At 41.8% G+C, this 25,980-nt stretch overlaps 2 protein-coding genes across 3 annotated transcripts; one reads left to right on the forward strand and one right to left on the reverse strand.

The window, feature by feature from the left end:
- The first annotated feature begins 25 nt into the window (after nucleotides 1-25).
- On the forward strand, nucleotides 26-6,597 carry LOC125291421 (oocyte zinc finger protein XlCOF8.4-like). The gene is made up of 3 exons (XM_048238173.1): nucleotides 26-1,378; nucleotides 1,732-2,517; nucleotides 4,314-6,597. The coding sequence occupies exons 1-3, from the start codon at nucleotides 1,105-1,107 to the stop codon at nucleotides 5,687-5,689; spliced, it is 2,436 nt and encodes an 811-aa protein (XP_048094130.1). The 5' UTR covers nucleotides 26-1,104; the 3' UTR covers nucleotides 5,690-6,597.
- Nucleotides 6,598-6,972: 375 nt separating this feature from the next.
- On the reverse strand, nucleotides 6,973-9,813 carry LOC125291467 (zinc finger and SCAN domain-containing protein 20-like). 2 transcript variants are annotated; one of them, XM_048238208.1, is made up of 2 exons: nucleotides 9,335-9,813; nucleotides 6,973-8,973 (listed from the first exon to the last, which is right to left on the reverse strand). In XM_048238208.1, exons 1-2 carry the CDS (start codon nucleotides 9,609-9,611, stop codon nucleotides 7,862-7,864), a joined length of 1,389 nt encoding a protein of 462 aa, XP_048094165.1. In that variant the 5' UTR covers nucleotides 9,612-9,813; the 3' UTR covers nucleotides 6,973-7,861. The 2 variants fall into 2 exon arrangements, with proteins under 2 accessions (XP_048094165.1, XP_048094166.1); XM_048238209.1 differs by having other exon boundaries at nucleotides 6,973-8,999; nucleotides 9,335-9,425.
- Between the last annotated feature and the right edge of the window lie 16,167 nt (nucleotides 9,814-25,980).

Below are 25,980 nucleotides of genomic sequence, written 5' to 3' on the forward strand. Positions count from 1 at the left end.
ATTAATAACTGCGCAGTCTTTGTTATTTTGTGGTCATGTATAGATTCTTCTGTATGTAGTAGACATACATTAATTGAATTCAAATATGCTCATAATCGTTTTTATAATGCTAAATCTGCGATGTCATTCTGTCCTTTACAACAAAGATAGGATCTGATTTGTTTTAGCCTAGTTATGATTAACATGGGAATTACAGTGTTATTAGGCCACGGGCCAAAGGTGGCTACAATGCACCTCCCTAAAAAAATCAATGCATTACAATACATTGGAAATACAATACAGAACTAGTATGTAGCATGCATCTAGCTGAAAGAGGTAGCCTAGTGCATCCCAGAATGTTCTGTGTTCACATTCATGTTCAGTATAGCCAAACCGCATTGTAGCCTCATCTCCGGTGGCCTGTATTCATAAACTACTCATACAACAGGCTACACCATTGCACATTTGAGATTTGTCTGTAATCAAAATAAACTTCTAACTTTTAAAATAAATTGTGAATCCAAATGAGCATTGTTCTCAGGCCTCAAACCTTCTAGCCCTATGTGGTTAATGTGAGTGGCATAGCCTATGTGATGTCAGTATTGTAAGCTAACCTATAGGCCTTTTTCTACATGTATTCTGTTCTATGTTTTCTGATTTAGTATTGAGTGTGGAAGTGACAGGTTCCCTACAATATTCACTGGAAGTTTTGATTTGTTTTACGCTGCTTTTACTGTGAAATGCCTATCGTCACATCCGTATCACGTGACTTAGATAATAACAAATAGATCCCAACTAAGCTTTATTCTCTGTCACATATCTAAGAACACTTAATCAGATGCATAATAGATTGTTTATGGGCGTGTTAATACAAACCTATTTGGTGTAAGACAGAGTGGTTTAGACGCAGTCATTTCTTTCAATTCAGTCTCTGCCCGGAAGTAATCAGTGTTTACAACCCCTCCATTAAAATCACTGGTCCACGTCGGGGGTAGGCTAAATCGCCGTTGCAAGTCACTATGGATGTTGTTTTGTAACTAAATATTGAAACGGCTATAACCCTTAGGGGAAATAAGGGAGAAACTATTTAAGAGACATATACATTCATGCAAAATCGTTTGGAAAATGTCAAACTGTGGTACTTACCAGACTCAAATAGCATCTATTATGGACGTCCTCGCTAAGGCAGCGGTGGCCGAAATCAGTAAAGTGGTTGAGGATGCCGTCGTCGTTTTACGTTTAGAAACGTGCCAACGACAGAACGAAATCGAAGCCTTGAAGAGAAATTTGGAAGTTGTTTCCAACGAGCTGCGTGCAACACGAAGAGCTCTTGTGCGAGAATGTATCAATGGGCGATCGGTAGATTTCCAACTACGCGATCAACCTGTCATCAACCGAGGTTAGTTCGCCATCAGTGCAATATGTTAGCCTGTTTAAAGTATAACCTTTTCCTCCTATTCGGTTGCTGTATTGCTAACATAACATGGCCTCAGGATAACTTTATTTCGAGTGCACAGTATTCTTTTAGCAGTCTACTCTAAGCATCTGAAGTCTAATTTTGGGAAGAGAGAGGACTTTGTGTTTAGTTGTAAACACCTGAGATTGAAAACGAAAGCTGCAAGTTAGTAGCATTGTAGATAGTGTATAGTGCAGAGATCAGTGTTCGACCCTCCCAAGGCCACAGGAATTGATTGAAAGTCTTATGAGGAACTCAGGCTAATATATGCTGACTACTATTCTCTTCTCTTGCAGATTGTGGGCGGAAAGGTGTGAGCGTGGAGGAGAACAGGTGTGTTGAGGTGGAGTGCCATAGCGAAGGACCGACTGAGGAGGAGAAAAACGCCTCATTCAGGGTGACGGTGAAGGTCGAGAGAGAGGATGAACGTGGAAATCAGGGGACTCGTGAGAGCACAGCAGGTGGAGCGATTGGGAACAGCAAGCTTGTGGTGACAGGTGAAGAACGTAGTCACAGCTGGCCAGCCGATGAGGACACTAACAATGACGATGCAAACATGCGTACTATGGATGACCCCTCACCCCCTCAGACTCGCACCGACGCCCTCCTGGTGTCCGTCTCCACGGCGACCACGGCAGCTGTGCTGCCGGCTCCTCCTCATCAGAGACCACGTCTGCGAAGATGGTGGCCACACAAGATGCTCTCACTCCCGCACCTGAACACACAAGCAAACACACACTCTCACACACACCCTCCACCGGCAGCGCTGCCCTCAGAGAAAACTTCCGGGATGCCCAGGAGCGTCCTCTCTGGCCCTGGTGTCAGGGGGTTTCTGGGTGGTCTGTGGGGTCACTACAGGTCGCGGGGGAGTCAGAGGTCCCAGAGGTCATTGCAGCAGCAGCCGTGGGCACGCGGCAAGCGTCGCTTCCCGTGTGGGTACTGTGAGAAGAGCTTCGACCGGTTGAGCCATCTGGACCGGCACCGGCGCATTCACACGGGAGAACGTCCCTACGGCTGCTCGGTCTGCGGGCGCCGCTTCACCCAGAAGAGCAGCCTGAAGGGGCACCTGCGCACACACAGAGGTCAGTTGTAGAGGTTGAAAGGTCAGTGTGTGAGCGTGTGTGTGTTTATGCCAGTGTGTGGTCAGGGTGTCCCTGGCCTATACTAGAGCCCGACTGATAAATCGGTGTGCTGATATTATCAGCCAATATAAGCTATTTTCTAATCTATCAGTATCAGTGGGGGTAAGCAAGCCCCCCCCCCCCCCCCCAAACTGGAATTGGCCTATAAGCAGAAATTGTAGGGGTGGGTTGGGGTCCTCATTTTGGTCAATTTGTCCTCACTTTTCGACACAACTTCCTCCTTTTCAGAGTCTGGTTGGTGGTCATCCTATTTTTGCGCCTTTATAGTACACATGTAGCCTCCACTTCCCCTTTAAAATCCAAATTATGATCATCAACTGCTCTTCTCAATATATTTCTGCGCAGAACCGCTCTCATGAAACAGAAAAAATACATGTAGGCATTCCTTCTATTCTGTAGCTGGGTCGTGGTTGCAGCACAGTTGAAGCCGCGTCTGAGACGTGGTTATGGCGGAGGCACTGTGGCTGCTGTAACCTGTTAACATGGGTGCCGAAATGACAACCAACACGCAACGGAGCTGAACGGCAGGCAGTGTGTTCAAGCTGCTAGTCATATGAGAGTATGGACATTATCTTACATTTTGCAATTGTCCTTTCCAATCACACAAAATATTTCATTGTTTAATGCTGTTGACGGTAAAAAACCCATCATAAAGCATAAAGTACATGGTGGTGTTTATCACAGATCTAAGAACAAAGACCTGACTCTATTCAGAATAATTATTTCAGATACTAAATAGTTAGGCCTATTTAAATGTCCCACCTTGATCAGAACTTTTAAATATTAAAGAACATTTTGGCATTGTGTTGAATGAATACTGTACGATTTATTTATTGGTTTTTGAAATCCTCAAATATCGCAATCTATTGATCTTTAGAATCCCATAGGGGTCGAGCTCTAGTCTACACAGAGAATTCACATGTGTTCATGAAATTCTTGACCTATACTGCTTTTACTGTTATTGCTGCTGTCCAGCTCACCTTCACTTGTTGAATGGTCTATGTGTTACATTGGCTATTGACACATATACAGTATCTAATACGTTAAATTCCCACTATTGAAATACACATTAAAGGTGCCATGTGTAATGTCTGCCAAAAATCAATTCATACTTCACATTTCATAAAAGATGGGGGCAGTATACCTCCAGAAAGTGAGTTGGTCTACCCTAGAGTAACAACCAAGAAACGTGTATTGCAGTTTGGCTGGCGGTTATGTTGTCCGTGATGTCCTCCCATGGCCGAAACTGGTATTATGACACCTGTCGGGCTGTGGCTAGTAATTTAGCATGCTAATTCAGGTTGATATCTCTGCAGCACTGTACATTGTCATTTTTTTAATGACATCATCACCCTTATTTAATCTCATTCTTTTGATGTGTGTAGCTCATTTTTTGGATATTCTTACCTCAATTCTTACACATGGCAGCAGCCTCCTGCTGTTAATCTAATAGCCTCATTCAGATTCAGTCATTCAGACTCACTCATCAGTCTAATCTAATAGAGTGGTTCATATCCTTAATCAGTGGCTTAAAACCACTTATCATTCTCAAAATAGCACCATACTTCTGCAGTAGTATGAATAGAGTCCCTACACATAAAATGAAGCATCAATAACTTAGTAAGTGTAATGGGAGTTTATTTTTATGTATATTTTTTTATTTTATGTGTAGGGGCTCTACTCAGAGAAAGATTGGTGAGTGATTGGTTGTTTTGTCTATTGCTGTTTCTCTGTAGGTTTCTCCGTGGATGTGTCGGACAGCACTCCTGTCCTGGAGCGCCGGCTTTCTGAGGAAGACTGGGACTCCCAGTACGCAACCCCAGCGGAAAACAGCACACACCTGCCCACACAGTCCGAGGACAACACAGATGCCACACTCACGGGAGACAGCCACATGCTCTTCACACACACCCACGAACGCGACGCGCATCTCACTGAGACGGCCCGAGTTGAGACACATAAGCCTCGGCAGCAGCCACACGGGAGGACTCAACTTGGGGGACAGGTCGAGAGGCCGAGAGGGGCGGTGGAGATGCAGCTCACACACACTCAGGACGGTGACCCGCATCACCTCACCCAGTCAGATGATCTTAACGTTAATGACTTACTTAACCATGAGGCTAACTTGCATCGCCGCGCTCACACGCAGCATCTGACGCACATCCAGGACTCAACTACGACTACCTCTGCTCTCACACACGCTCAGGACTTGGCCTCTACGCTCACACACGCTCAGGACTCGACCTCTGCGCTCACACACACTCAGGAGCCTATGGGGTTTGGAGAGCTGCAGCTGGAGCTGAAGGCTGAGCGGGAGGAGGAGGAGGAGGAGGAGGAGGAGGAGGATCAGAGCATCCACCAGGGGGCAGTAGAGTGTGCGTACAGAACAGGAGACCTGGGGCAGATGGAGGAGTCTGGGGTATCAGAACTGGAGTTTGGGGCAGTAGAAGAGAGTGACCCCCAAATGTGGGCAAATAGAGGGGTTGAATCATACTGTGCAAATTCTAATGGGCCAGAGGCAGATGTGTCCATGCAGCTGGGCCTGCCATCAGTACCGCCCTCCTGGCCCGACCCAGGACGTCCCGCACACATCAAGCAAGAAGAGGAAGCCTGTCCCCTGACACACCCGCTTTTGGACTCGCTGGCCAATCCCGAGGCTTCCATCACTACACACGCCACAGCTCAACAGGACGCTATGTCACCACTACACACGCACACCTTTGTTGTGAGAGCAGCCGGAGACCCGGAGGGGAGCCCGACCCACCAATCGGTCCAACCCTCGTCGTCGCTGGCAACTGATCAGGTGTCGCCGTCATTGCTGTCGTCTCCTCGGGACAAGCGTCGCTTCCCGTGCACGCACTGCGGGAAGAGCTTCGACCGGCTGAGCCACCTGGACCGGCACCAGCGCATCCACACGGGAGAACGTCCCTACGGCTGCCCCCTCTGCGGGCGCCGCTTCACCCAGAAGAGCAGCCTGAAGGGGCACCAGCGCACACACACGGGGGAGAGGCCCTACCGCTGCCCCAGCTGCTCACTCGCCTTCGCCACCTCCAGCGCACGCAACCGCCACCAGTGTGCCCCGCCTGGAAACAGGCTGGCATACGCCTGGTGAAGAGTGTTCCCCGCAGAGAAACAGACTGGCATACACTGGGTGAATGATGTGCCAAACTTTTCAACAGACTGGCATACGCCTGGTGAATAGTGTTCTCTGACGACAAACAGGCTGGCATATGCCTGGTGAATAATGTGCCCAGTTCTGCAACAAACTGGCATACACCTGGTGAATAGTGTTCTCCGACGAGAAACAGGCTGGCATACACCTGGTGTATAGTGTGCCCTGTCAAGCAAGACCATACTCCTGGGACCAACCCTGCAGAGATGGGACCGAGTCCAGTCAGCCACCCCATATTCAGCCCTTATTTTGTTGTTTGTTAGGGGTGTCTGCAGTGGTTATTGTTGCATTCTGCAACTGATCCATTTGGAACACATGCGCCTGTGGCCTGGCCGGGCATGTCCGTCTATTAAGTACATGGGTAAGTGACAAACCTGGGTAAGGAAACTCAGAGGAAGTGGTACGTTTACCTAATAGAAGAGCCCTATGACTTCCTTCTGGGATAATATTTTCAACTTTATGTCCTGGCAAAGGATGTAAAGGTGCGTGTGTGTGTGTCTGTCTCTTTGGAGGGAGAATTAAAGTTTTGTGTGTGTGTGTGTGTGTGTCTCTTTAGAGGGAGAATTAAAGTTGTGTGTCTAGTTGAATTTAAGGACAAAACATATCTGGGATGACCACAGTAAATACTTCCAGGTTCTGTAAAGTTTATACATTTCTAAATGTACTCTTCTGTGTCAGTGACACTAGGAGACTGTAACAGATGACTGTGGCAAGCTGCTGTAAGAAGCAGGCTGGAAACCTCTTTAAAGATGTTCTTTTATTTAACAGTGCCAAGAAGGCTGAATTGACTGTTCCATCATACTGTAATTTGCCTTGTCAAGTCTTAATAAAGTCATTGTTTGTGTTGATGTTGCTCTTTTCATCTCTGCCCTGTTGTACTCACAACCTCAAAAAGACGAGCTAAGTGAGGGTGAGAGGGTTTATTCTTTATGGGAAGGTAACATCTATCTGTAACAAAGAACTAGATGCATGTGAGAAAAGGACAGTCTATGTTTTGATTTGATTCAGATTATGTTTGTGTAAAATAGGGATCATTACATGTCACACTACCCAGCATTCAGAAATGTTCCCACTCTGGTCAAGCTAGTTCTAGCCGCCCACCAGCCTGGACCAAGGCTGTTAGTAACCATCTTGTGCTCTAGTTTTATAATCATGTTTTACCTTAAGGAGTTACATTTTAGCTAAGCATGCACAATATTATCAGTGTGACATAGACATCTGCAGAAGCTTAAGAAATGTATTATCGGCATTGTATATGAACATTTCTGGCAGATAAATCAGCAAGACTATATCAGCTACTAAAGATCTGTTCAGATATGACGAGACCTACTTTTGTTTTGAAAATGTCATGTAAAATTGCATATTTTACATCTACACCAAGTTGAAATGATATTTCTTCGTTATCATGAGTGAATATCCATTTCTTATGCATTTAGGGTAGAATGAAAGGAAATGTACCTGTATCTGCAAAAGATAGGTCATCACAATAACAGGAAATGGTTCATTCTTAAAGCAACATCATGGAAAAATGTAATACACTCAATGCCATTTATATATTAGTCCCCAGTTTGTCATAAAATTACAAAATGGATCATGATCCTCCCCGATCAACAACGTTACATAATGTAATATCAAGCATTCCAGGTGTGCATTAATTGGCAATGTTAGAGATTTATTTCTCCATATTATAAGTCATTGTAGCATCAAAATGAGTTTGAAGCCTTTATTTTAAAGTAAAAATATGGCATAGTGTTTTACTTGTGCTTTAAAGGAAATAAAAAGAGGTGTATATTAGCATCTGCATTCTGCCAAAATTAGTTTGAAAAGCCTTATCTTCACATCACATATTTATTGCTACATTGATTCTACTTCAAGTGAAAGTTTTGTAGCGGGCGTGGTGGAGCAGAGGTAACGTTATCAACTAACAATCGGTCAATCCAGGTTTGATTCCTGCCGTGCCGCTTTAAGTGTCTGCTAAATATCAGTCAACAGTCAACATCCTGAGGATATGTGTGTATTTGTTTGTTTGTGCCCAAGCTGTGCATAGTAAATCTGAGCAACCAAACAAAATAAAAGGACAAACAAACACACACACACACATACAGTAAACACTCAGATGGCTGTGTTCCCGCTGTGTAGCCTCTTCTGGTGCCTTGTGAGGTGGCCATGCTGGGTGAAGGTCCGGCCGCACACAGAGCACTGGTAGGGCCTCTCTCCTGTGTGGACGCGCTGGTGCTTTTTCAGGCTGGACGCATTGGTGAAGCGCTGGTTGCAATGATGGCAGGCTAAGGGCCGGTCGTCGAGTCCTTGGGCCGTGTTCTTGTTGTGAGGCCTCTCGTGGTGCCTCCTCTGGTGCCGAGTGAGGCTGGTGTGCTGGTTGAAGGTCTGCCCGCATGCCGAGCACTGGTAGGGCCTCTCTCCTGTGTGGATGCGCTGGTGTGTCTTCATGTTAGACGGGTGGGTGAAGCATTTCCCGCAGTAGCGGCAGGCGAAGGGTTTGTGGCCGCTGTGCAGGACCTTGTGCTGCTGCAGGTTGGCACGCATCTTGAACCTCTTGCCGCAGACGTCGCAGCCAAACTGTCTGACGTCCGAATGGGAGATCTCGTGACGCTTCAGCGCTGCCTTCTGCCAGAAGCTCTTGGGGCAGGACGAGCAGTGGAGGAGATGTGGCGACACCGATGCCAGTGTTGGCGTTTCGGCGGTTGCCGTGGCTTCAGTTGTTGTGACGACAAAGAGACAGGGGGCCAGTGTGAGAGAGGAAGAGGGAGTTTCAGTGGATGTGCTGGAGGACAATGGCAGCAGTAAATCAGGGGGAGAGGAGAATGCTGGGATTGGAGAAGGGCATGATGGGATTGCATGACGTTTTTGATCTTCCTCCTCCTCCTGCTCATCCTTCAGCTCCAGCTCCCCAAATCCCACAGGCTCCTGAGTGTGTGTGAGCCCAGAGTCCTGAGAGTGTGTGAGGTGTGTATGTGTGAAAGGAGAAGTAGAGTCTCCATGGGCGTACTCCACACTCTGCCCGTCCTCCTCTCTTTTGATTGGGCCTACGGCTGCAGGGGCATGAAGCTGATCAGCCCAGTCGTGTCCCAGATGTGGTTCAGTGGAGGTATCTGACTGGGACGTCTCCTGGGTTCCATGTTCATCCCCTCCTTCAACTTTAATAATCAGCTGCATAACAGCCTCTTGTGCTTGCGAGTCCACCAATGTGCTGCACTCTACTGCCTCTGTGGATGAACAGAACATGTAGAATCTGGTAATATAAGTGAATCAGTATATCAAAGTCATGCAAACTTTAGTTTGGGGGATGGGCGAATACTTTGTGAAGCCTTTGTAACTTATTCCTGATTGGGCCTAAAAAGAGCCAAAGTTTCGAAACATCTAAAGACAATTCCGCCAGTATAGCCTAGGAAAATAAGTCCCGACAGGACAAACAGCTAGCCTAGAGTAGCCTACCCCCGACGCAAAGCAGACTTGACTTTCACAAACTATGAACAGTGAACTTTAGACAGCATATCAAGGTGAAGAGGATTATTGCAATGCCCAAGAATTCAAAATGTTAGACCGCTTCTTTATCCAAGTCCTCACCTTGTTCAGAGACCTGAACAGCGACTGACCGCCGAGGAGGAGGTGTATCGTTAACGTTGCTCCATTCCAAATATGCTGTCTTGGCTCTCGATTCGCCTGTCAGACTGCGAACTTTGGTTCGCACGCTTTCTAATTCACTTTGTCTCATGAGACCCACCTCCAGCATCACTTCAGCAAAACCGTTGTCTATGACTTTACAGATCTCCGCGACTGCTGTTTTGGACAGAATCGCCATCACTGATGCGACCTGCTCCTGAAGAAGCTCAGCGTTTAGCATCTTAACCTTTCACAGATCTTTTCTTTGGAGTAAAATTGGAGTGTAAGAGATCAGAAAGTGTCCTCCTTAGAAAACCCACACCACAAAAGTGGCTACAGTCAGTAAATTCAGTAAATAATCAAAGCGTAGGCCTATTTGACAAATGTTTCTTCTGCATCTGCATAACCTAAGCGCTTAAAATCAGTTTCTATACTGCCACATACTGGGCTGGTGTAGGCCTACAGTTTGGATAGGGGCTTTTTTACGAGGCAGCTGTAGCTTGGAATAAACTAATTATTATTATTATTAGTAATAATAATAATAATAATATTGTAATGTCTTTTGATGAATAATAGTTTCACTCGCTTGCAGCAGGTATTTTCAGATCTCCTTTTCAATGAAACAAAAAAAACTATACTCTTGGATCCACTGGTGGCAAAATAGCCTATCATGCATTTGACTGTTTTAATCCATCTTAAAGTGTATATGTCAGGTTAAAAAACATTTTTGACAAATGAAGGGACATGAAGCAAGATAGTAGTGAGTAGTGATTTTTCTTGAAAAACCAACTTTAAATATGCCTACAATAGAACAATATTTACAGTTATTACACTGCTTGGTTGAATTTCCCATTGTCCTACGTAATTTAGAACGACCATTAACCGTATGTTATTTGCACACCTATGAAGTAGCCTAGATCCATTTTGTTGGCCGTATCACACTTGTATAATAATTCGCTGAACTCGTGAAGTTTAAATGAACTATCACGTTGCATCTTTTTCTATGGCTCTGGTTGCATCCAAGCTGTAAAATGCAGACTTTCAGAACATAGTAACATTGTAGCATATGACGGAGGTGGCTTTTAGCTAGATGGATTACAGCGAGCTAAGGCATAAAAAAATAAAAAAAGGTTTGGTTCCTATTGGTTGTCAGTTGAGGCCATGGGTCGGTAGGGAATTTTTTTTATTTTTTTTTTCCCAGTGGCAGTAAGGGATAGGTAAAAAAATCAGTCCCTCCAGGATTTCACGAGGTTTTTTGAGACTGTTTCGACCTAAAATGCCTGGATGGAAGTTGCGGTGTTTTTAGCTGTTTCTTGTGGAGAAATTGCGGGAGGATGTGAAAATAGTTGCGATTTTTTTTCTTTTAAATTTAGGGGCAATTAAGGTTAGTAAGACCAAAATCACACTGATAATCTTGATGCTTATTAAAAAAGTATAATCAAAGGTAAACAGTAAGGACTACAGAAAATCAAAGTAGGCCTACTTTATTTGTGAAAATGCTTTGACTGAGGTAATTCACAAAGCAGTATAACCTTTCGTAGAACTGTCCAAAAAAGACAGTCACCTAAAGAGATGGCATCATGTCATATGTTTCAATACATTAATATATTTTGTAATTCATATTAAGTTCATATCTTTTTAATAATTCATAGTCTGTGGCCTGCATAATTACTAATAGCCAAGTAAGTATCTAGTAATTTCATATTGATGTAAAATATTTGACTACACTTCTGTTTAATGTCGTTACATTGGTGGTGTACGTCTAATTGACTGCCTGCCCCTTTAAGGACGTGAGAGTAGCCTAATTACATTTCTGAGTGGATTGGAAGGCTTGCATCTCACTGTGTTCGGCTACGAGTGTAAATCACTTTTTGCATAGTGCATTACGATATGTGGATGCAATTGGGAATGTCTTCTATGTCATTAGTTAAAATAAATGGAAAAAATAAAAATAAACCGCTATGACGTTTAGGCTACTTTTGACCATCGCATTTATCGCCTGTAACTCCGTGATAAGGACCTAACAGCAAAGCAGGCCCGTCGCTAGAAGGCAAGCAAACCAATCAATTGCTTGGGGCCCCGAGCTGGCCAGGGGCCCCAAGACAACGACTGGCTAAAAATAAAATGCAACGACAAACTGTGATAGTCCCTTTGATAGTCAATGCAGTAAAGTGCAACGACACTGTTACCGGCATTACCGGGATCCCCCTCAAGGGGGCCCCCTCAGTAGTCGCTGACAGCAGCCAGCCAGCCAGGTTTGTGGTCTCTGCTGCTGCAGCGAAAATATAAAACCTCGGCAGTCATAATGAAGCGGAGTTATGCGTCCGGAAGCCAGAAGAGAAAGGAAGAGGATGACAAGAAAAAACAAGATAGTGGTAAGTAATAAATTACACTGGATAAAATAGCTCTACTTGTCTTGTACAAATGGTGTAATGTCGCAGCAGGAAGGCTAGCCTAGCAAAAAATGTTTATGTTAATTACCTGCCTGACAGCCCATGCTGCTTACAACAAATTAGAACAGTTAGCGCAACTTTTTTTTCTCGAACGGACGGAATATGGTTACATACTGTAATATGTTTATTAACGGGATAAGGAAGACGCAGATCTGTTCCAGAATTACTGTTTATCGTATTTAATGACATAACATTGCTATAGCTTTGTAATAGGTTTTGATGAAAGTGGCATAGCTTCTCTGCTATACTAACTATTCGACGGTGATAATCTATTTACCAAATGGGGGTTATAGTACAGCGGTTAAGCCCTCAAATCAAGGGGAATTGTGCACTTTTTGAAAGAAACATGAAACTTCTACCATAGTTAGGTTATACCATAAGGTTTATTTTCAGATTTGGAGGGAAGTCAAATTTGACCTCTGAGGCCCGGGAGAGGTCAAATCCAAGATGGCCGCCAATAATATTCAAAAGTGCCTCACGTTGGAACCAAACACAGTAGAAAAACACTTAAGGTGTCATTTCCCACTAACTTTAGGGTGCCCATTCTGTATCTGATAACTTTGAAACCACCAGAGTTCAAGAAAATGCATTTATGTAAAGGTCAAGGTAAACAAAACATCAAAATATTCATTTTTTATGTCCCTGTATTATTCAGTTATTAGTTGTTATTTCATGAGATGTGTGGCTAATTTTATTTCTTCACAGCACAGAATTATCCACAGGTGACCCCCCTAGACCATTTTCACAGACCACATGCCATACCACTGTAATTATTCTGTAGGTGAACGGATTCACACCACCAGACTGAAAGAACGACTGCTTTCTGAGCTTCCACATCTGAGGGCACATTTACGCGGAAGAGACACACACACTCCTGAGTTTTGAGAAGGACATTGGACCAGCTCTCATGATAGCCTGTCAAACTGACAGTGATGCCATGCACTTAATGCGAGCAGCACAAGTAGTGCGCAAAGAGATCCTTAATTCATCTTTCTCTTTTGACGGGTCATTCAAAGAAAACTGCCAGCAGAGGGCTGTGCCACCATCTCTTGGCCTTCATCAACATGGTACTTGATGGTACAAACATTGAGCATCAGTCCACCACAAAACCTGCCCTAACAATCTCCCAATTGATAGTCTTAACAGTAAGAAGTAATTAATTAAGTAGTAATTAAAGACACAGCCTTATATTAACATGCTAGCTACAAATGTGTTCAAGCCCAGTTGACCGGCTATTTAAAGGGACACCAGGCAAGCCTGCTGCTTTTTCTCTACGAAACTCCCCCTCGCTCGGTCTGAAGCTCTTTTCCTTTTCTTTGCGCTGCTTCTTCGCTGGCTCTGCCATACACACGTTTGCAACAATCTTTAGCGTTTCGTTAGCCTGCCTGCTTCGGTCGGCGGGTAGGATACACTGAACTTGCAAGCGGGATATTCTTCCTTCAGGCAATAGGGGCGGGTGAGAGAGTCTTCAGTCGCTCTGTAATGAGTCATTTAACCATATACAGATGAGTAACTAACACGAAAACGTTACCTGGTGTCCCTTTAACTAGGCTACTCTGTTAACATTACCTATATCAGCCATAACAAATTTCACATTACCAAGCTGACATATCTACAATATACTCTGTTCAATCATTAAACTAGCTTCAGCTCACATAAATGTTCCAGACTATCTTCTAGTTTAGCTAGGATAATTATTTTGATCAATGTCCATGATTTTTACCTCAAAAGCTAACTACCAAGGAAATCTCCTTCCTGGCTAAGGTTAAATTAATTTGCAACATGAATAATATTATGTAATTATGTAATAATATTGTTTGTTCATAGTCAATCTGTTTACCTGTTAGAATATGTCGGTTGAAGTGCTCTCTACATTGTGCGTACTGTGGCCTGTAGCAACAACTCTCTAAAGCAGGCTTTTTTTCAACCAGCGGTGGTATTGCACGTGGTCTGTGAAAATGGTCTAGGGGGGTCACCTGTGGATAATTCTGTGCTGTGAAGAAATGAAATTAGCCACAAATCTCATGAAATAACAACTAATAACTGAATAATACAGCGACAACAAAGAAATGAATTGGGATACATAAAAAATGAATATTTTGATGTTTTGTTTACCTTGACCTTTACATAAATGCATTTTCTTGAACTCTGGTGGTTTCAAAGTTATCAGATACAGGATAGGCACCCAAAAGTTAGTGGGAAATAACACCTTAAGTGTTTTTCTACTGTGTTTGGTTCCAACGTGAGGCACTTTTGAATATAATTGGCGGCCATCTTGGATTTGACCTCTCCCGGGCCTCAGAGGTCAAATTTGACTTCCCTCACAATCTGAAAATAAACCTCATGGTATAACCTAACTATGGTAGAAGTTTCATGTTTCTTTCAAAAAGTGCACAATTTTCATGGTTACCCGCTGTACTATTAGGAAAACCACACGATAAATTCTGTTCATCAAAGCAGACTGGAACATTCATGTCTAGTAGTATTCATGCACGCCAGCTGTCTTTAAAGATTACTGTCTTTAAAGCATCAGGTGCGTCTGTCTAATTCTCAAACAGCAGAATGCTTAAATGCTATGTTAAGCTACAAGTAGGCCTAGGTCAATGTATAACATTAGCTTGGGATGTTTTTACAGTAAGCATTGGTAGTTGTGAAAGCAGCTGCATCCCTTCTAAATATCAAAATATGGAAATGCTAACATATCTTTTCTTTCTCCCTCAAGGTGCTTTGCTTAAATTTCTCAGCCCTCGATCAGGCTCTTCCTAAGGATACCTCCACTGATGAAGATGGCCTGAAAGGTTAATCTTATGTGTGTGTGTGTGTGTGTGTGTGTGTGTGTACTTGTATTTATGTTGGATTTTTAAATTGCTATACAACCTGCACTCTTTATAGTTTGAACAATGCATCCTTTTTCTGCATAAGATGGCAGTTGAGAGAAAGTGGAATAGAACATTATGTCCAATATTCCAATATGTGGTTTAATGTTTTGCATTTCTCATTAGTGGGTCACTTTGATACTAAAAGTATGATTCTATGTAATGACTGTATGATATCTGTACTGTCCCTGTGTATATCTCTGTGTGACTGTGTTTAGAGATAAGCAGGAATATTATGACTTTGCAGTGTTTCACTGTTCTGCATGGCTGCGTCTGTAGCTATCTGCTCCGGATTGCCAGGCTGCCACTAATCAGGGTCTGATTCAGTGTAGTCCACGTGAGATGGGATGACCAACGCCATCTCCCGTCAGCCTGGAAGGATACTTAAACCCTAACTATTTCCTTGTCTAGTTAGAGCAGCTGATGGATCTTTAGGTGAAGTCATGCTGTCTCTCCCTTGATGCGCATCATTGTAAATCAACTCTGTTCCTGATTTCTCATACTATTGGTCTGACTGGGTCTCTATTAAATCTATGGTATCAAAATTACCATCAGTTAATGGAGGTCCTACCGAGATTGATAAGGATTATATTGATCTATTGAATTAAGGATTGTTCTTTTTACCAAACTTACTGTGTGTGATCCCTCAGCCCGCTGGAAAGACGCGCTCTCGGTAAGTAGTACGTTTTGTTCCTTTAAAGTGCTACAGTCCACGTTGGGTGATGCGCTGCAGCAACGCTGGTCGGTCAGCTGTAAGCTATCTAGGCCCTTGCTGGACAACAAGGGAGAGGGAGTTGAGCAAGATTACTGTTGTATGGGTGATACGCTGCAGCAACGCTGGTCGGTCAGCTGTAAGCTATCTAGGCCCTTGCTGGACAACAAGGGAGAGGGAGTTGAGCAAGATTACTGTTGTATGGGTGATACGCTGCAGCAACGCTGGTCGGTCAGCTGTAAGCGATCTAGGCCCTTGACAGAATTGGGCATTTTGCCCCGAAACAAGGAACAGATTGTGTGCGCACACAAAACCGATCTAAGTCAACGAATCTCCTGAGAGTTACAGATGTTTTGATTACAGGTCTGGGCGAGAGATCACATTCACTGAGTTTGCTAAATTGGACAATCTGTCAAATTTTGAGACCAGTCACTTTACGGTAACCAATCAGGAACATGAGTCAGTTTATGTCTCAACATGTATGTCTATGTATGTTTCTGACCTATGGGTTATGTGTATGTGTGCTTTGCAATTATCTGCTAAAGGTACTCTCTGATACTAACATGTCTGAGTGTCAACCTGTCTCTGCTTGAACTACTATTTGGCATAGTTTGTTCGGAGCTGCAAAGCTATTTGAATCTAAGAAAACATCCGCCTCATCTGCGTTGTTAAGGGAAAGTTAACTTACTTGGCAGCTTTGTCTGTCTGTGGCAGCCACACATGGTCATCAGCATTAGTTGGGCCAAACTAAGATAAAGGTGGGGACGCCTATTCAAAACATCCCAGTGCTGCTAACATTGTGTGTCAGCCAATCAAATATACCACAAATATTTAGGAGAAAGAATCCGTCTAAAAGTATAGGCTACATGTTATGTGTTGCAACTAAAGACTGAGTTCGTTTTGTCTTTGTCTTCTCTCCTGTCAGTCGACACGAGGCCTGAGTGAGAGTGTGTGTGTGTTGGCCAGCTGATATGCATGAAGGTCACATTTCTGTTACAGACTGTAACTGAGAATACGCATAAGAAAGATACATCTGACTGTTAACTATATTGAATTGTTTTTTTTGTTTTTTTTGCTTCCTCTCAATAAGATAATTATTTTTGGGTTTTTTGCTTGGGATTCAAACTTGTTTGATTTACTGAACTATTGTCAACTAAACTAAAGCCAAGATTTTGTTAAGTGTTTGAAGTCTAATTCCTTCTCTCCTGTTGAGTTGTTCCTTTCCACAAAGGTAAAGGATATTCTGTGGTCACCATTGAGGGCACTCTTACTGGTACGGTAAACACTAACACACTTAACCATAAGGTACAGATCTTCTCTGACTTAGCTGTGTGTATATGAGTGGTTGTTATCTCTGCACTTGAAGGTCAGGGAGCCAGTGTAAAAGAGAGAGAGAGAGAGAGAGAGAGTGGAGAAGAGAAAAGACGTCTATTACACTTGAATTATGAAGTTAAAGATATTTTATATCTAAGTTCGACCAATTTGAAGGAGTCTCAAATTCTCATTTAAAAATGACGCTTTGATGTTGATAGCGTAACATATTAATACAGTCAAGAGTGTTTGTTTTCCTGTCAATGCTAAAAGAGACATGTCTTGGTTGATATTCTTGTTAGATTTGCCAGTTTTGGAAAAGTATGTGCCACTGAATTACAATTGTTATTTAATAATTTCTACAGTCCTAAGTGTTTTTTCCTTTGGAACAAAATGGAGGGGGGTGATCTTATAGTCCTGGTTCTGGGGATGGGCCTCTGGAAACACCCGTAAGGGAGCTGAACACGCAGCAACGGGTAAACCAGAGACTTACATGCAGACCAGGGCTGTTAGGTTGCTTCAGGCCATCTTATCTTTTCTTCCCCTGGTGATTCAGGCCCTAGCCCTAAAATAAGATATACTCAGAGAAGCCTGAGATTCTAATATATGAGAGATCTGCTCACAACAACAAGTAAGGTAACAAACCACCAACATTTGATTAAAGTGACTGAGTAGTCACACTTGAGTTGTATGACTTTAGGTGTACTGTAGTTACGCTTGACTTATGTAGCCACTTAAGTATAAGCACTCTAATGTAAAACTCTTTGTTTCAACCAGCTGTGCTGGGTTTGCAAAGATTCAATATAATTGGATGATTTTTGATCACTGGCTCCTGTCTCATCTTCTTGATTCCGAATTGATTTACCTAACAGAATTGCGAGAGGTCCCGGGATCCCAACATCTGGGGTCAGAACGAGCTTTCTGAAAAACTGTACACGGTGAGGTCTGGGACCTTGGATTTGGAATCCTGAAAGCCCTTGGTTGTCTGAGACAGCAAGGCGAGATGGCTGATCTTCTGACCCCCGGTGACGGGATCCTACTGAAAGGGAATTCTCCTGAGACGTCAGAGCGAGAACCAGTGATCAAGCAAAAAGGCGAACGTTCGGTGAGTAAAATAAAATTAAAATTAAAAAATCTCTTCCGGAGGGAGTCGAGGCTATTTTGTAGTAGTAGTCTTTGGATGAAAAGAAACCCAAAGCGAAGAGGCTCAGGGGTGATTCATCCTAAATAAGAAAACTACTAGGAGGGCTATTTGGTAGTAGTAGTCTTTGGATGAAAAGAAACCCAAAGCGAAGAGGCTCAGGGGTGATTCATCCTAAATAAGAAAACTACTAGGAGGGCTATTTGGTAGTAGTAGTCTTTGGATGAAAAGAAACCCAAAGCGAAGAGGCTCAGGGGTGATTCATCCTAAATAGAAAAACCTAGGTTTATGAGATCCTTTTGATATTTATAACGACCTCTACATAGTGCTCATTGGTGAGGGAAATAACAGTTTTGCATATTATTTGTGATGATCTAAAGTGTATATTTACACGGTTAGCCTCAAATTACATTGATTTAATCAATGACTAAAATGTCATAGAGTCGCAACCTCCTACATCATCCTCCAGCGTTTTATATACATTTTGATATCTGATATCTCCACCTAGGAATATCTGTTGTTTTAACTAAATTTAGTGAAGCTTTGCAGAAAAAAATTAAATGCTGTGTGCTGTGCTATAAAGAGTGTTGGATGCCTGGACCAAAGCATCAAGGCCATCCTTGCTCTCCCCAATCCTCTACAAGTCACAGGAGCACATATGCGAGATGATGGGTATGTTAATTATATTAGATTACATATTCCAGTTTTGGTTTACATTTTCCAGTTATACATTTAATGAAGGCCCCATAGAAAGTATGACCATTTTGCTTAAATACAGGCTAATTGTTTCGCCAAGCTCCCTGCTCCCCATGCTAATAGAACCTGACCCAAGTTATCCTGTTCCACGTGTAGGCCGCAAACACTGGAAGCCATGTGTGTTCGGTGTGCTGTTTATGTTCCTGCTTCAAGGTAGACACAGATGTGTTTTGACTGTTGATTGGCTAGGTGTGTAGGCCTTGAGCCCTGCCAGGTCCTGCTTTGAGTGAGGCCACCATACACTATGGTGAGCGACTGGCTGAATGGGCCACAGTGGAAGAAATATAGGTTCTGAGGGCAGAGAAGGTTCTGGATAAAAAGGGGGAGAGGGGCACAAGTGGCAGAACTTTTAGCTTGGACGTATGTATTACTGTAAGCATTGCTCCACAATCTCGTGCTTCTGGCAGTGACAACACTGACAAGAGTTGAAGCAGTTAAATTCATACTTGGGGGCCAGTTTAGCAAAGTTGTAATCTTACCAACAGCAGTGAATTTATCAAATTGTTGATGCTATGACGCACTTAGCTCTAGGACACAGTGTTATACGCGACAACATTTTAGCTAAGGGAATAATCTTGATCTTGCAGCCTTGCTGCAGATCATAAGGGGGAGTCTGATTAAGAGTAGTCTGATAACATAGACAGCTAGCTCTTGCAGTGTATCAAGTTATGATTAAAGATAGCTTTTTCTTTCATGGAGGATGAGAGGTTGTTGATATTGACTTCACTACACTGAACTAATTTTGAACAAATAGGTTCATATGTTTATTAACACACCCACTGTAGTTGTTATATGGGTATTATTTTTTTTTTCTCTTCATTGACATGGAAAAGGTTTTTACAACTGTTTTTACAGCTATGCAAACCAGTGTCAAGATAATATGGTATGATGACATACATACTAGACCATATTGTTTACAATTATTTTGGATACAGCAATAAAATAAAATAAAATACAACTTTTCATTTGTTTCAGACGTTCAGAATATGTTCAGAATAAAGTGCTAACCAAATTCTTTAAAACATTCCTTTAGGCCTGCTTTAAACAATGTGGAAAAAGGTTCAGATAATTTAGCTTTGCTGTATGATAAACAATTTTTGATATGAGGCACACACACAAAAAAAAGAGTATCCATGAAGATCATGATCATGTGAATTTATATTTCATTGCTAATTACCAATTTTGGTGACTGATCATAGCAGTATTGCAATTGAAATCTTTTTAATAATGTTAGCTGAAACTTAGGAAGTACTACTGGGGCCTTGGGCCCAGATATGTATATCTCTGTGTTTTGTTTCAGATGAAATCAGTGGTTAAAAAGGGGGAGCCTTACAGACTCTACTTTTTTCCCCCTTTGTCTATTGTTTCTTTTTCCCCTTAAACTGTTTGGTTAATGCTTTTATCACTGGTACTCTGTGGTATGTAAACTTTTCTTCACACCCTGTGAGAAATCAAGACAGTCAGGGTCACTTTTATACATGTAACCATGTTGTTTCATTTGATTCATTTCCTTTATTGGGTTCTATTTGAGAATTGCTGAGAGACATTTCTTATGTGTTTTGGTTTTATATTCAGCTTTGCCTAAGTATTATACACATGGTAAAGAGACACAATTACTGCATTACTCTAAGTTAATTAGTAGGCTCATCCTGATTCAATCAGAATGTGTGCTATTGTTTGATGTCAAAGGCTTCAAGACTTTTAAAGGGGGACTTGAGAGCATTGGATTCAGAACTTATTATTTTTATATACATGTGATTTAGGTCCTGATGCCTCTAAATCGGTTGATAATCTGAAAAGGTGGTACACCAATGGGATTATCCCAACCTGATATAGAAATGATATAGACGAGTTTCTGAAGTTTAGAGGGATTGACCAAATATATTCTTTTTGATTTACTGTGGTTGTTATTGTACACCAATCATGTGTAGCTATTTTTCATGACTTATGGAGAAATCAGTTAAATCATGTATCTAGTCATGTACCTGCTTATTTGGATCTGTCTAACTTTAATGAAACAAGTGTATAATCATTTATATTTTGTATAGTGACATTATTTGATTAAATGTTCCAGCCATAAAGGCTGAAAAAGGGGGACTGAGAGAAAGTGGAATAGAACATTATGTCCAATATTCCAATATGTGGTTTAATGTTCTGCATTTCTCATTAGTGGGTCACTTTGATACTAAAAGTATGATTCTATGTAATGACTGTATGATATCTGTACTGTCCCTGTGTATATCTCTGTGTGACTGTGTTTAGAGATAAGCAGGAATATTATGACTTTGCAGTGTTTCACTGTTCTGCATGGCTGCGTCAGTAGCTATCTGCTCCGGATTGCCAGGCTGCCACTAATCAGGGTCTGATTCAGTGTAGTCCACGTGAGATGGGATGACCAACGCTATCTCCCGTCAGCCTGGAAGGATACTTAAACCCTAACTATTTCCTTGTCTAGTTAGAGCAGCTGATGGATCTTTAGGTGAAGTCATGCTTTCTCTCCCTTGATGCGCATCATTGTAAATAAACTCTGTTCCTGATTTTTCATACTATTGGTCTGACTGGGTCTCTATTAAATCTATCAAAATTACCATCACAGTATTTTATTTTCTCACTTTGTGAGAACTGAAAAATGTTAATGTGAGTGTGTGTGTGTGTGTGTTTAAGTATGTTGGATTTAGTTATTGTGCACTTTTTTACATTTATATTGGATTTTATGGTACGGTGGTGTTTTTGCAAATGTTCAAAACTAATGCACAGTATATATATATGCAAGTGCAGTATTGCACTGTCAAAATTTTGTATTTATATAAACTGTGGGTGAACTTAAACTGTATGGCTATGCGGTGGTTCCTGTAGGCTTTGCGTGCAGTGGGGGGGGGTGGGGGCTCCATGTCCATTTTGCTTGGGGCCCCCAAATTCCTTGAAACGGCCCTGCAGCAAAGTATTTGGCTGAGCAACGTAGGTTAATATGTTCTATGTTTTGTCCACATGATATAGGCCTATGTCTAATCATTGTTGCACTCGAACACTCTGAATCATTGTTGCACTTGTTGCATTGTTTCATTCGTCCTCCCTTTCAATCGCCCCGAGCGGTCGTTCTCTCTCCAAACTAACTTTATTCTCAAAATGTTGAGTTTAATGTCGACACGTCGAAATTAAAGTCGATATGATATTTCAACTTTATTCTCGAAATGTTGAGTTTAATGTCGACGTGGCGACATTAAAGTCGATACGTCGAGATTAAAGTCGATATTACATTTCAACTTTATTCTCGACATGTCGAGTTTAATCTCGTCATGGCAAAAATATTTTTCCTTCATGTGTGGCCCTAATACTCCGTCGTAGGAAATGAACACAACGCAAGTGGCAACAGTGGAATAAGCGGGATAATGGACTCCACGGTGGTCTGTTCACAGAAATTAATGCACTACGCTTCGCGTCGGGGCCGTTTTACAACCTCGACCGTGCATTAACTTCTGTGAACAGACCACCGTGTCGTCCATTATCCCTTACTTATTTTTATAACTGAATTTATGAACATTCCAGGAAACATTCCAGACACAATGATGACCTCATAATAGGGAGTCCAGCAAAGTTGGTCAATTAAAACACATCATACAGGATCATACAGTAGCCTAGGTTTTTTACACTGATGAGCCCAAAAACATGACTTCATTCTATGTCATGCTAGAGTCTACTACCTGCCTGACATAACAATATCCTGATATATGTTTTTCTTTACTGGCAACCATTATTGATCTTAAAATGTGATGAAGATGATATGGGTAAGTAGCTATGCTTGAAAATGCCAGTTGTGTCACTTGCCATCACATAGGCCATTATATAGTCTACACTAAGTAGAATCAGTAAGCAACTCATTAGTCTGTGTTCAGCCAACCATGCATGGGCATATGCTTCCTGCTTTAGAGACCTGACTATAAATGGGCTACCACACATTTGCTACTTTGTCCCTGCCAGTCAGGCTCATGCTTATGAACCACTGGTATGTCATAAAGGACATGCCTTATCAGTGTAAAAGAAAATGCAGTTAAAACCTCTTCTCCCCTATGCTCAACTTTGCTGGACTCCCTCTTATGAGGTCATCACTGTGTCTGGAATGTTCATAAATTCAGTTATAAAAATAACTGTAAATATTGTTCTTTTGCATTTAAAGTTGATTTTTCAAGAAAAATCACTAGGCTACTCACTAGCCTACTATCTTGCTTCATGTCCCTTCATTTGTCAAAAATGTTTTTTAACCTGACATACACTTTAAACTAACTAGGCTATATCGGATATTTAGGCCTACGGTAGGCTACTTATGGCAGGCCTAGAGCAAAATGAACACGTGGGAAACGTTTTTTTTCTGTAGGCCTATGCCATTATAGGCCTACTGTATATAGGCTACTGACTGACCATACCAAAATAAAATGTGCTTTGTGGTCTGCAAATATCTGATTAAACAATAGCCAGATGAATACATTGTTTAATTTGAAGAGTTGGTGCTCAGTGATTAAGTAGCTCAACAGACAGGCAGTAGCCTAGGCCTATACCACAAATAACAGGGGTGTCAAAGACACAGCCTGGAATCCAGATGCGGCCCAGCCAGCAGCAGGCCCCAGATGTTAAAAAATAGATATTCACATCCAGTTGCCATAAACTATCTGTGTAATAACGTCACCTTACACAAACACACACACACACAACATTGTCAAAAAATTACTTATGCCATTATTTTAGGAAGGTGACGATAAGCAATATCTCCATGATATGAAATTACTTAAACCTCAGACTACAACCATCCTCAGGAAGGAAGATGCAGAAAAAGAAAAATGTTTGCTGCACTGACAATTACATTAAGTTGTTGCTGTAGGCTAGTCCTATACTCTCTGACAACAAGACTGACGGAAGGTAAGGTATTTCAAAGGGCAGTATATGACAGCAGTACATGTTAATGTTTGCTCATAAGTGTAATAAAGGAGTATGTCACCAACCAGGACTTTTTGATCGGTTTAATTTGATGACCTTTGTTCATGTGATATTTAAGTAATACAACAATGAAAACACACGTGAGGAACATAACAGGTGTGTAAACACAAACCCTTCCTGTTGCCTTGTATTGGTTGTCACGTTGGTTTTACATAATCTTATAAAACAATAATATGACCTGAGCATCTATATCAATGTTGGAAATGCTAAAGACATAAGTGCATCTGCTACGAAAAAAATGTTCACAATTAAACCATAATAGATTAGGTATTACGATCCTGTATTCACATACAGTAATGGCTATTTGTTACTTTTCATGAATTATCACTGGGAAGAAAAAAGTTTAGTCACTAGTCAGGAAACAAAGTTTTAGTTTGATTCATCTTTGTTAATGTGTTATTATAAACAATGAAAGCACATATACACGTGTGTAACACAAACACTTCATGGTTCCTTGTATTGGATCACGTTGGTTTTAAAACAATAATATGACTTGAGCATCTATCCCAATGCTAAGACATAAGTGTGCATCTACTACGAATGGACACAATATGATAAAACATAAAAGAAAATGGTTACACCCTGAATTCATATAGCCTACAACAATCACTGACAAAAAATAAAAAATAATTAAATGTAAAATAGAGCTATTTGTTACATTTCATGTGAATTATCATAGGAAGTATCAAGGAGAAAAGGGTTTAGGCTATCACTAGCTAGAAAACAAAACCAATGTGATCCATTCACTCTCTGATTTTTTTTAGTTTGATTCATCTTTGTTAATGTGATATTAGTAATAAAACAATGAGAGCACGCATGAGGAACATACACGTGTGTAACACAACACTTCCTTGTTCCTTATATTGGATGTCACGTTGGGTTTATAGAAAACAATAATATGACCTGAGCATCTATTGGAAATGCTACAGAATAGACACAATATACAATTACTGATAAAAACATAAAAGAAAATGGTTACCACCCTGTATTCACATAGCCTTTAACAGTAATGATAAAGATAAAAAAGCTATTTGTTACTTTGTGAATTAGTAAGTATCAAGGAGAAAGGAGTTTAGTCACTAGTCAGAAAAAAAAAACACCAGGAATGTTCACAACCTGATGTTTTAGAAGGCTGACCCTCTTTGATGACATGAATACTAATGAAATAACCTTGCGATTTCAGTTCCACAAGCATAGTTATTTGTGGCATTTACAAAGGTGATTAATTAAGCCTGCTTTTGTAGAATGGTCAACAGATTTGTTGTGTGAACATTTAGCGGTTGTGAACAATTGAGGGGACATTGTCACTCTACCCGCTGGTCAATAAGAAAATCCACGTCTCACCGATGTCATTTCGTTTTATTTTCTTTTGATTGATGGAACACTGTGAAAACTACAAACAGTAAACAAACAAACAAACAAACAGTTTTATACAAACAATATCACACACAAAAAACACATAATCTGTAAAACTAAGTACAAAATTATTAAAAGTGTTTGCCTGGTAACCAGCAGTTGTTTGTGGGAGATTTAAAACGTTTCGGTAACTCAAGTCCATCCCTAAGACTAGCATTTCAATATTTACTTATTTAAAGGTAGGCCTAGACTAATCATGGGTCATGTGACAACTTTCACAGTTGAGACAAAGCACGACATACAAGATCATGACGTTTACATACACAAAAATATTATATTTCAATTATACAGCGCCAGGCATCTCTGTGGAAAAAAACCCAACAACAATAATGAGCAAAACACATGCACGTGCAGATTGCTGATTTCATGGTGGACTATGACTTGCACAGAGTTAATAATTAACTGCACATTACAAAAACGTCTCACAGACAACGGCCTCCAGCAAACCCATCTCAGGTGTCCATGATGATGAAGATTTCTCTGTCTGCGCTGCTGCTGCTGCTGCTGCTGCTCTGCTCTCTGTGTGGGGCACACAGCCTGGCTGAGGGTGGAGATGATGTCTCAGAGTCCAATAACTACCAGCGTCCTCCACACAGCCTGGCTGAGGGTGGAGATGATGTCTCAGAGTCCAATGGAGATGATGTCTCAGAGTCCAATAACTACCCGTCCTCCACACAGCCTGAGGGTGGAGATGGCTGAGTCCAATAACTACCTAGCGTCCTCCACAGCCTGGCTGAGGGTGGAGATGATGTCTCAGAGTCCAATAACTACCAGCGTCCTCCACACAGCCTGGCTGAGGGTGGAGATGATGTCTCAGAGTCCAATAACTACCAGCGTCCTCCACACAGCCTGGCTGAGGGTGGAGATGATGTCTCAGAGTCCAATAACTACCAGCGTCCTCCACACAGCCTGGCTGAGATGATGTCTCAGAGTCCAATAACTACCAGCGTCCTCCA

This window comes from Alosa alosa, chromosome 1 (genome assembly GCF_017589495.1).
Source record: "Alosa alosa isolate M-15738 ecotype Scorff River chromosome 1, AALO_Geno_1.1, whole genome shotgun sequence".
In the NCBI taxonomy this organism is placed as follows: domain Eukaryota; kingdom Metazoa; phylum Chordata; class Actinopteri; order Clupeiformes; family Clupeidae; genus Alosa; species Alosa alosa.

Coding starts and splice junctions, on each gene's coding strand:
- LOC125291421 (XM_048238173.1), top strand. CDS start 1,105: ATGTCAAACTGTGGTACTTACCAGACTCAAATAGCATCTATTATGGAC. Junction 1,379..1,731: donor TCAACCTGTCATCAACCGAG/GTTAGTTCGCCA, acceptor CTTCTCTTGCAG/ATTGTGGGCGGAAAGGTGTG. Junction 2,518..4,313: donor GCACCTGCGCACACACAGAG/GTCAGTTGTAGA, acceptor GTTTCTCTGTAG/GTTTCTCCGTGGATGTGTCG.
- LOC125291467 (XM_048238208.1), bottom strand. CDS start 9,611: ATGCTAAACGCTGAGCTTCTTCAGGAGCAGGTCGCATCAGTGATGGCG. Junction 8,974..9,334: donor TGTTCAGGTCTCTGAACAAG/GTGAGGACTTGG, acceptor GTTCATCCACAG/AGGCAGTAGAGTGCAGCACA.